General features: G+C 29.9%; 1 protein-coding gene across 1 annotated transcript in view; it reads left to right on the forward strand.

Moving 5' to 3' along the window:
- Positions 1 to 9,188, forward strand: part of Cubn (Cubilin) — a 129,093-nt gene extending 119,905 nt beyond the window's left edge. The window contains exons 62-66 of the mRNA XM_085946281.1: positions 2,001 to 2,166; positions 4,154 to 4,294; positions 6,173 to 6,264; positions 7,095 to 7,203; positions 9,057 to 9,188. Of these exons, the coding sequence (XP_085802407.1) occupies positions 2,001 to 2,166; positions 4,154 to 4,294; positions 6,173 to 6,264; positions 7,095 to 7,203; positions 9,057 to 9,061 (513 nt within the window). The 3' untranslated portion in view covers positions 9,062 to 9,188. The remainder of the gene's footprint in view (positions 1 to 2,000; positions 2,167 to 4,153; positions 4,295 to 6,172; positions 6,265 to 7,094; positions 7,204 to 9,056) is intronic.
- The last annotated feature ends 2,344 nt before the right edge of the window (positions 9,189 to 11,532 follow it).

Below are 11,532 nucleotides of genomic sequence, written 5' to 3' on the forward strand. Positions count from 1 at the left end.
ATCAGAACACGATGCCAATGCTTTCTTTTAATACTTGTAGCCATCTTTAAGCAGAATTGAATTCATTTTCAGTTAATTCTGTTTTGTATGGAAAGTAATTTCAGAAAAATCCGTAAAAAGTAATAGACTATTATTGGTTGCTAGCAACTAAATTATTAATATATACGTGCGTTACTATGTAAATCATAATGAAATGTCAAAATGACATTTCAGTATTCTATATTTGATTATTTTTAATTTACTTCATATCAAGTACAAGTTTAAGCATATTGAGCATAATTATTCAACAGAAAATTTAAAAACGTTGTATATAAAAAGTTCTTTTTATTTTGTAATTATTACATATTTTATTTAGACATGTCTCAATACTATACGGCCAAATATTTCCGAAACAACAGCTCGCGATGAATTGTGATAGGGCCACTGCATACGTACGAATTTCTGGACACGATAGTAAATAATATGTTAATGGTAAAGTATGCTTGATGGTGGGAGGTAAGCGATAAGTAATGAATAAAAACTGCACACTTGGGTGTTGGGTGATTTTTTTATGTTCAGAATTTAAGTTACCGATTCACATATTACAAGAAATGAAAATATAATTAATATTTAATTCTACAGGTTCTTAAAATGGTTTTGTCGATAGCTATTTCGGTTGTAACACCATTATCAAATTATCATATGGAAATTAATCGCGAATTATCCAAAAGTAATCACATAATTAATGAAAATTTGGTAATGCATTCCTCGCCACTATTAAATATAATTTAAGCACATGATTAACACAATTACACTAATACTATTTTAATTGATTAATAATGTCAAGAAATAACCAAAGCAACCGAACTTTCGATAAATTTTGTAAATTTGGATATCCATTAAAAACACACTTAGGGTTTTCAAAGTATTGATAATATTACAATTAATAATAAGTATAAAAAGTCATAATATTGTTTGAACGAATAAGTTAATGTATTTTGTCTCTATCTATACGTATAGTATTTAAGCAAAGGCAAACAGCCTATCTAAATAGTCTTGTTAGAGGTGTTACAACCGAAATAGCTATCGACAAAACCCTTTTAAAAACCTGTAGAATTTAATATAATTTATATTTTCATTTCTTGTAAAATGGAGTTCTACCAAGTAAATGCTAACTCAATTAATAGATTCATATATTATTAATAATCAACGTGCTGCTTAGGTGCATATGTTTTTTTAGATGTGTATATTTGTATTGAAGGGAATGGGGCAACTAGACGCCAGGATAATTGGGCGCCGCACTGCAAATGAAATAAATATACGTTCATTACGATTATATACAGAAAGTAGACGAGGAAGTTTAATCAATTCCTATCTACTACTTGATAGTTTTAATTCCTTTAGCTCTTACCATAATGTTTTTTTTTTATTGCAGATTGAGAATTATAATAAAAATAAAAGAACTCTCCTCTCATTGGATCTTTAAACATTTGCACAATTAAATCGTTGTTTACGCGTGCATATTTAATTCTCAGCAAATATTAAATAATAATATTATAATTTAAACATAAAATAATAATATTAAATAGGATATTTTAAAACTATCTATAATTGACGAACGTCTATTTATTTTCGAATTTCATTCGATTGCGTGGCGCCTAATTGTCCCGGCACCGAATCTACCTAGACCTGCGTTGAATAATATACTAGTAAATTGGCGTATAGGAATTCACAAGATGGAGGTTATATTAACTTTTTTTTACGAGGAAATCCGTTAGCTCGGGTCCATGTACTGGATCAATAGACATTAAAAAACGACATGCATATTTTTGACCAGCCGCGTGCGTGAACCCACAATCCACGGCTTCGTATTTATACAAAGACTGCCGCTATACTAACTAGGCCAACGTAAGTAGATAATGTAACAGGGAATACAACATTATTAATTATTAATCGGTTCTGTGTAATGTAGTACCTACCAATTCTTTATTTTACGCTAATGATGATCATTTGTTCCATAGATAAGAGATGGCACTCAGCTGAATTCACCTGTTTTACAAAGGTTGTGCATAAGTGAACCTCCGAGTCCAATATTTTCCACAGGAAACAATGTATTGATCTTAGTGAAGCAAAGTAGTCCCTCAACCATGATGATGTATGACTTAACATACACAACGACAGATAAAGGTAAATGATTTAATGTAGTCGAAGACGTTGAAGAAACATCATCCTCACCCACGTCCCACACTCCCATGAAGATTGAACTTTTATGTATAAAAGTGAAACTGTAAAATATGCCATTAGGCACTAAGGCTAAATGTTTATGTTAGCTTACGTCATTTTTGAATTCCGATTCACTTATAAATAGGAATCTTCTCATGCTCACAGTTATTGACATGCAGAATCACGTATAGTCGCAAATAGAGTAATTATGATTCATAACTTGGCGCTCTGGCTCTAGGGTGAAAATGGTGTAATATATTATAAAAATAGTTTATTTTTTACATATTTATTATCTATTTATTTATTTATTACTACATGTTATATCAATACAAGTGAATATCATTTGATCTAATTTTATGCGAGGTAATCAGCCAAAGAGCCTTATCAGTAAAAACAGCAAAAAAGTGCAGTTATAAAACGTAGGTATACTCTACCACTAAATAGTACCTGTCAACGGCAGGCTGGCACTTTTTTAAATTTATAAACAATGCGTTTATTGCTGCAATGGATTATAATTATGTGCTTTTGAAAAAATGCATTAAAATACAAGTACCTAGTATTTACCCCAAAGTTGTAAACTTCATTAATTGTTATTATAAATATATATATTATATAGGTAGGTACACATAATATATTAATATTTACTCGTTGACACTTTCTCGATTGAAGTAGATAATGTAAATATTTTGGTTTTTTAAGTTGGGGCAATTAGTGAGTTTTACTTTTCGACTGTAATTAGGAAAAAGGACATAACCCTCAATATTTCGAAAAGTGCTTTTATTAGATATTAACAATGTATACAACTAAATACACGTTCTTTAAACAGGAAGTAAGCCGCAAATGCCGAATTATTAGCTTAATTCAGGTTTTAATTGAGCTTTAATTAAGTTTTAATTTACAGAAAAACGCATTTACCCTCAATTTTAATGATTTTTCTGTAATAACTTATTTTATTATTGATCAAAAATATAACACACCAAATTATCAATCACCATGCACCAAATGTCTGTGATTTTTTTTAAATATTGAATCAAAATCATTCAAAACCGTTTTTGCCTCTCCGGTAAAATTTGTGCTGTGAGGGTTACGTCCTTTTTCCTAAACACGGTCGTTTTGAAATGATTATGCCTAAATAATCATCATTTTTTTATTCCTTAGCCAATATTAGTGCGGTGATATACCGCTCGTGAAAATTGTGGACACAAACACAGTAGAATATTCAGATTAAAAAATGTTTAAATATATGCTAATATTTAGTGTTGAATTTTCCAAAACAAAATCATAATAAGTACCTACTTACCTCATTTATTCGATTGGTATTATGTATTATTTAATTCTCAATATTGACAACAGTCAAAATGAAAACATTAAAGAGTAGGTATTAAGGCTTATAAAAAAATCACACACAGTATTTTTCAAATAATTATATTAAATACATATTATATTTACATACAATTGTGACAGCAATATACTAAAAATATATTATATTGCTTAAAGTACCTACACCATAATTCATGAAACAATTAACAATACAATTTAAATAAAAATAAAATTGAAAAGTAGAAGAAACATATTATCTAATATACAATTTTATACTTACATAACAAAAATAAATTACACAGTACCTACTTACTTACCTATTTTAACCTAATTTTATCGAAAATTATAATTGTTTATTGAAATAATTGCAATATGCTGAAAATAAAAGACATATTGTTTAAAATATAAGATGGTGTTTCTCAACCGGTGATCCGCAGACAATTTCTGGTATTCCGCGAATTTTTGGCGTCCAAATGCGTACGCTGAAAATTCAAATAAAATCTTGAAAACCCGTCCACCTGCAAGTGTTTGTGCATTGTGTTTTTGTTCTTAAAATAGATTAATGATTTTCATATCGGGAATTTTCATGTTTGGAATCTTCTGCTGATAACAGTATTTTTGTGTATTTAAGGACGAGGTTGCGGTGGATCGTTATACAGTACAAAAGGTATTGTCTCCAGTGCCCTATATCCATCACCGTACAGAGTTAATGGACATTGTCAATGGGATCTGACAACACCTCCAGGAACTCAGATTGTAGTAGAGTTCACAGGTAAGTTTTCTTGTCCTTATGTTTTTTTTAATTAAATTTAACTATTAAATATAAAATATATTATGTGAATATAGTAATAAAACATATTATCGTCCCCTTAGAACACAACAAGCCTAATTGATTTTTTGTGAACATACTTTTATTGTACTAAAAAAATCCTTTTTTGATTCTCTATATTGAGCCAGAACAAGCGTATCTGAATTATTAACATAAAAAAAGTTATCAGTTTAGATCATTCCAAGCTTAACAGCTTCAATCTTAAAAACACTTTGAAACGAAAGTGACGTTATCTGACGAAATATGTAACAGAATATACTTTTTAATGTTTTTTTTCACATAAACAATGCTTTTAACTAATGCATTATAGTATATTTAAATCAATATTTTTATATTTACAGTTTAAAAGTGCTCTCTTGTAAAATCTCAAAAAATCAATTAGGCTTATACAAAATAAATAGTATGTACAGTTCGGGTAGCCAAATAAATAGTACAATAACACAAAAGTTAAGTAGTAGCCTGCAAATTCGTCGGTGTAATTTAAGAAGTTATTATCTAATGATAATATTATAACTTATAAGTTATAACTTATTATAATATTGGCAAGATGATTATTTTAATTATAATAATTACCATCGCACCCAAGCTGGCAGCAAAGACAACTAAAATTTGCAAAAATGTCTTACCATGGGCCAAAGTTACTGAGGATATCTGATTCGTCCACCAATTTAATGTGTTTTTTATGGGTTGACCGTTAATGCTCCAGATGTCTGCTGTTTAATTATAATATTGATTTATTTCACTATAAAAATTATGTAATATATTAGGTAATATTATATTATGTGCTTAAAAAATAAATTAAAGTTTTATATTACTCATTTGTTGACTGCCATAGGGAACAATAAAACAACGCCCAATAGAATATCATTCAATCAGTGATTGAGTGACTTCTTGTTAATGAAACTGCAGAAATTTTTGTCTGGCAGAAAATAGTTTATTCAACATTTTTGACTGTACCATTTTAATGGACAGAGTGATGTCCCTAACCAATGTGCTGCCCTCAGGCAAACTTAAAAAGCCACCCCTTTTCATTTTACAACGTTTTTATTAGGTCGTATTCTTATTTGTCCGGTGGTTGTTTATCCAGTACAAATCTTGCAATCGATTTTTAACTAACTTCCCGACTAGCAAGACATTTGAAACTTTTAGAATATATCAGAACACGATGCCAATGCATTTTTTAAATACTTTTAGCCATCTTTAAGTAGAGTTGAATTCATTTTCAGCTAATTCTGTTTTGTATGAAAAGTTATTTCGGAAGAAATCCGTAATCCAATTCACTATTATTGGTTGCTATGGGTCTGGGGTCCTAGCAACTAAATTATTAATATATACCTGCGTTACTATGGAAATCCATATGAAATGTCAAAATGACATTTCAGTATTATTTCTAACAAGTACAAATTTTTTTGATCGTTTAAGCTAGTTAAGTCTAGTTTATATTATTATTCAACAGAAAATTTAAAAACGTTGTATATAAAAAGTTATTTTTATCTTGTAATTATTTAGTCTCAAATTGTAGCAATCTACTGAGGATTAGAGAATTTCTACGAAAACAGCGATGTTTTTAGGTACATAGAGGCTCACTTAAGTTATTATTTTTAATTAAACTAATATGGCGGTCCTTTCTAACGAAACGACCGCATCGCGGCTTCATGGAAAACTGCCACTGCTTTCAATGATTGTAATGATCGTATTCGTTCCTTCATTTGCCACCCCTAAGCAAGGCATGGCCTGTCTACCTTCACAGGACGCCACTGAATGGATATTTGCTTATGACATGATCATGCATATTGAATTATACTTTTTTTTTTGTTACAGTGTTCGATATCGGCAATCCCAGTTCATGTGATGTACACTATGTAGAATTGCGTAATAGAGACAGCAATTTATTGATAAAACATTGTCCAGGAGTAAGTATATTATATTTGTAGTTAAAAATTGTGTTTTATGCATAAAAAATACCCCTCAATAATATTCACGCATAATATATATATAGTAGCGAAGGGTGGAGGTAAACTGTTAAGATTCGCCAAAAATAGTGCACACTTTGTTAATCACACGTACTTATTTGTTTTTATTGAACTAAGGCTACAATAATTTACAGATAGTGTTGGTTAGTTTTTAACATTCAATCAACCCCTATCTAAACCAAACCATAACAGTTTTGGTGTACTTGGGGCAAAACGACAAAATTGTGCACACTTTTTCATTCATACTTATTTGTTTTCGTTGAATTAAGAATACATACTACACATATTATATTGTTGGTGCATTTTTTTTTAATTCAAGCCTTGAGTAAAAAATATTATTCTATCAATAAAATATCCAAATTTATGTATTGCATAATTTTAGACATCTTGTAGATATACGTATATTTTCTGACTATTTATTATCTATTATGGTTTCGTTTTGGCAGTGTTTAATTGAATTTTAAAAACTAACCAACACCATCTGTAAATTGTAGTCTTATTTCAACGAAAACAAATACGTATGACTGACAAAGTTTAATGTGCACTATTTATGGCGGATCTTAACAGCCTACCTCCGCCCTTCGCCACTAATAGATATACCTACTAAATCCACCCCATACCCCTTCCGTTACTACTCCGGAGTCAGTATACCTCTCAGGTCGAGATCTTTTTCATCTTGTGAAAGAACACTCACTACCCAAGGATTTGAATGAAAATATACTTTCATAAATACCTATTAAATCAACACGTACTTACATTTTTGTTTTCAGGATGACTTTGCTCAATACGAGGCGAGTGATAACTTTGTGAGCATTCTTCATTATACAACCAGTAGTAACTTAGGTTCCGGATGGAAAGCACAATTCAAAAATATACATGGTAAATTAAAAAAAAAACTTTTTGGAAATGCATGCGTTCATAATAATATAAATTTAACACGTAATTCTGATCTTTATAAATTGTATACGGGTGATATTAAGGATTGCAATACCGAATGAATATAATATGAACACCGATATTTCGGTATTAATACGATATAGAAAAAAATAAGTAGGTACATCTATAAATGTTGCTATTAAAATATATTTAAAATATTATTCTATCGTAACCTATAGTACCTTTTATTATGTTGGGCATCATAAATATTTATAGATCATAATATTGTAGAACTGCTGATTTTTATAAATAAATATTAAATAATTAATAATAATAATTAATAATAATAATAGAATAATTGGAAATATTTGCCAAGAATGTTTTTTTTATCGAAAATTTATGTTAATTCAAAGTAACAATAATTAAGTATGTTTGAGGGATTTCGTTTTATTTCTATTCAACCTCGGTTGGTTTCAGTCAATATATTTTCGTTTTGACTGCATTAAAACTCATGCACTAAATTTAATATACAATATTATAGTACCTTGTGAGTAATAGAAAAATGCCATTAAATTCATTTTCGAAAAATATAAACGTGTATGGTTTCTTAATATCGAAAATACTGGTATTTTAGTTTTATGAAACCAGTATTTCGGTATCGATAAATAATTGAATACCGATATTGCAATCCCTAACTGTATCCAAGCAAATGGACATATTTTGTTAAAACAATTTCAGATCATCTTTGATCGTGATCGACGACTTTTTCTTTGGTACTTATAACCGCAAAAATAGCAATCCCTAGGACCTAGGTGATACTTACAGGGACCGTTATGTTAAAAAATTGCGTGTGTGTTTTTCAACCTTTATTGATATGCAGTGACGTCCCTAGGCTAAGTGCAGCTCTTAGACTTAGAATAGCGCCCTCTCTTATTTTTATTTTCAATTTGTCTGAAAAATTGTTAGGTAGCTAAGCTACTTACCAATTTTATTATTTATTTTAGACTATCTTTAACAGTCAAAAACACAATCTTAAATTGACATACACACAGCCTAATGAGAATTTCCTTCTTCCTTGCGAGAAGTCTTCTCGCAAACTTCGTAGTTTTCGTAGTTTTAGGTACATGGAGGTGTGTGGCACTTGCACAAAATTTCCTGTGAGATATTGCCTTCATAGCAATATGTATTACATTGTATATTAGAGTACAACAATAGTTATGTTGTCAGAAATTTTAATGCTTCGATTAGTTTTTAAAATAAGAATATGTCGATGCCTACTTAAGAGCATACTCAGTGAAACGGCAAATAATTTTCAACTATATTTCATATATTTCAACTATATTTCAGCAACGAAATTTCGGACTCGCTGCCAATCGGAGAGCGAAAGTCGAGCTGTGAACACGTCAATTTGTTTCAAATTGTGTAAAGATTACTAAAAAACGTTACCCATTTACTTGAAAAAGAAAACATGTCAATGAATATATTATTATTATTACTAATAGAATAATAAACATAACATTAAATAGACGCATGTTCTACCGTCGCTGCTTTCAAAAGTTGTAATATTTGCATTCGCCGCCCCTATACAACGCATGGGTAGGCACTGAGAGGAATGGAACTGTTTTACGTCTTTTAACATTTTTTTAAATTCAGGTGTTATTTTTGTAGTTGATAAAAGCGTTAAAAGATAAAAACGTGAATCTTTTTTCAAAATTATAATATTGCTCGCGGGCCGCGGTTTGCCTGTGTCTGATCTATCTGATCTAATTTATTTGATATATTTAATATCAGATGACTTATTCAAACTAGTATCATAATTGATTATTGTTTTTTTATTGTATCCTCTTTATTTTCAGGTTGAGAGCAGCCTTTGCAGTTAAGTAGGCCGCATCAAGCATCCATATTTTATTAGTTTTATGCATAATTTCAAAAGTACCACTTTACCATTTTGTGTATGTTTATCTAGTGAATAAATAGACATGTTAAAATATTTTTATTGTTTTACTGGATGGATCAATGACGTATAAATGTCATTGGGATGGATTTACTGGCACCAAAGTGTGTAAATTAAACTATCGCGATAATAACTGCTTATACATAATAGTCTTGATTGTTTCGTCAATCTCATTCTTATAGCGTAAGCGAGACGAGTTGTTGTTGTCATTGTTTGGTGTTATTATTTGATAGGTGGTTGTGGAAAAATTGCACATCCGAATACATGAAACTTCCACGCCCCTGAACTTTTTTGATCCAAGTATGGCAGCGTGATTTTTAGATTTGATTGCATCTACCAAAGAGTTCAATGTAAGTTGTACGTATGCAGTTCATCGTGGGACACTTATTCGTGCGCCGCAGTACCGGGAACATGAGTTCGTATAACATTTTATCAAATGACGAGTTCTTCGTTGAACATTTCACCGTGGAATACATTTCTACGTATCTTACAAAATGCGGCGATAGTTTGCAAATAGTACTGTTCCAGTTAGATTAACCCTAACCTAACCTAGTAAAGACATCTCATAAAATTCGCCACATGTTGTAGCATACGTACAAATATACTCCACGGTGAGATGTTCGAAGAAGATCTCGTCAATTGATTAAATCTTACACGAACTCATGTTTCACGTACTGCGGCGCACGAATACCTAAGTGTCCTGCGGTGAACTGTTTACGTACAAATTTCCGGATTCGCTACCAAAGTAATCGTCCATATAATTCCATAAAATGATAAAACCAAAGATTATTAAATCTCATATCTTCTTTGGGCGTGTAAACAGATTACAGTGTTTGATGACATTCAGATTTACAAATGTGATTTTATTTGTGTTTTGTGTTCCAGTGTTTTCACCAAAATGTTTATTTTTTGTCATTGATTAACTACTGCCATATGATTACATCACACACCTATTAAAATATTATTCTTTACTGATATATTATTATCTAAAATATAGGGTGTTTTGAGGTGACTTCCAAAAACCGATAAATCAATATATGGTCAAAATCTAACAATATAATATACACATACATATTATTATTTCACGTGAATTACCCAAAATATGTAATGATAATAGATAATATTTCTATATCATTAAAATATTATATCTTCTCGAACCGGCTAATAGGAATAAAGTGTGTATCTGACTGAAGTCGATTAGTTAAATAGTTAAAATTATACAAATAAATGTCGATATGTTATTTTACTAATATTTTGTAATAATATACAATATAATTATATACAATGGAAAAACATTTAAAGTTAAAAATTAATTAAAATAACACACTATATTATAGTAGGTACTTTGAAATGATTTCATAACTCGTAAGTTGAGAATGTCATATTGAAGCGGACAAACCCGTTCTTGATTATTATTAAATTATGTGGAAAAAAAATCGTCCGGTGTTTGAATTTAGAACTAAGCTCATTACTTTATAAAAGTATTGAATGATATGCAAATGTTACCAAGTAGCGCGCTCACTCAACGGACAACTTATACTGGTAGATATATACCATACATATTATATTGTGTTTTATTTTAATCAATGTAATATATTTCCACAAAGAATTGTGCATTTAACACCATTTTAGTACATAATTGAAATCGATCACTAAATACAAAAAGGTCGTTTACTACAGAATTGAATTGTGTATTTTATCGGTTTTTGAAAATATATGCCTCACATAAGAAAATTAATAACTAGAACTAGGGCATAATAATAATCATAAACATTTAAGTTTTATCTTCTTTTTTATTGATAAATCGTCTACATTTTGGTAAAAATAATTAAAACTTAATAATAATAATAATAACTGTTTAGTAGGTAACTAAAGTTTATTTATGAGAACACTAAATCCAATACGAAATAAAAATTGTTAAATTATGTACTTACTTAAATTACAACAAATATGCTATATTTATTATTAGGTACACTTTCCATCACACAACAAATTGTAGACTAATGATGCACAACCTATTTATCATTATGACCAAATACTCTTATATACATTGCATTACGCACTAGCTAGCTTACGGGCCGCACAAAATTGTGTTTTTGCTAATTACTTTTCAAATGCAAATTAACACGTTATTTACAAAATTAATGAAAAGGGCCCGTAAGCATTGTGTTAAAAGATTCAGTATCATCGCTAGTGAGATCATTAATATTGCATGCTGGCAGTTAGTATATTGAGATTGGTTGCTGGTTAAGGATTCAATGTCTGTGGTTGCTTTCTTAAGTATATCACTGAGGTTATCATTGTTCAAGGTAGTTCAGGTAATTATTACAATGAACTCAGACTTTTTACCCTAATGATTTCATCGGTCGGCTCTAATA

Source organism: Rhyacophila brunnea, unplaced genomic scaffold, assembly GCF_057557595.1.
Source record: "Rhyacophila brunnea isolate RB1 unplaced genomic scaffold, BYU_Rbru_1.0 scaffold_1, whole genome shotgun sequence".
NCBI classification, from domain to species: domain Eukaryota; kingdom Metazoa; phylum Arthropoda; class Insecta; order Trichoptera; family Rhyacophilidae; genus Rhyacophila; species Rhyacophila brunnea.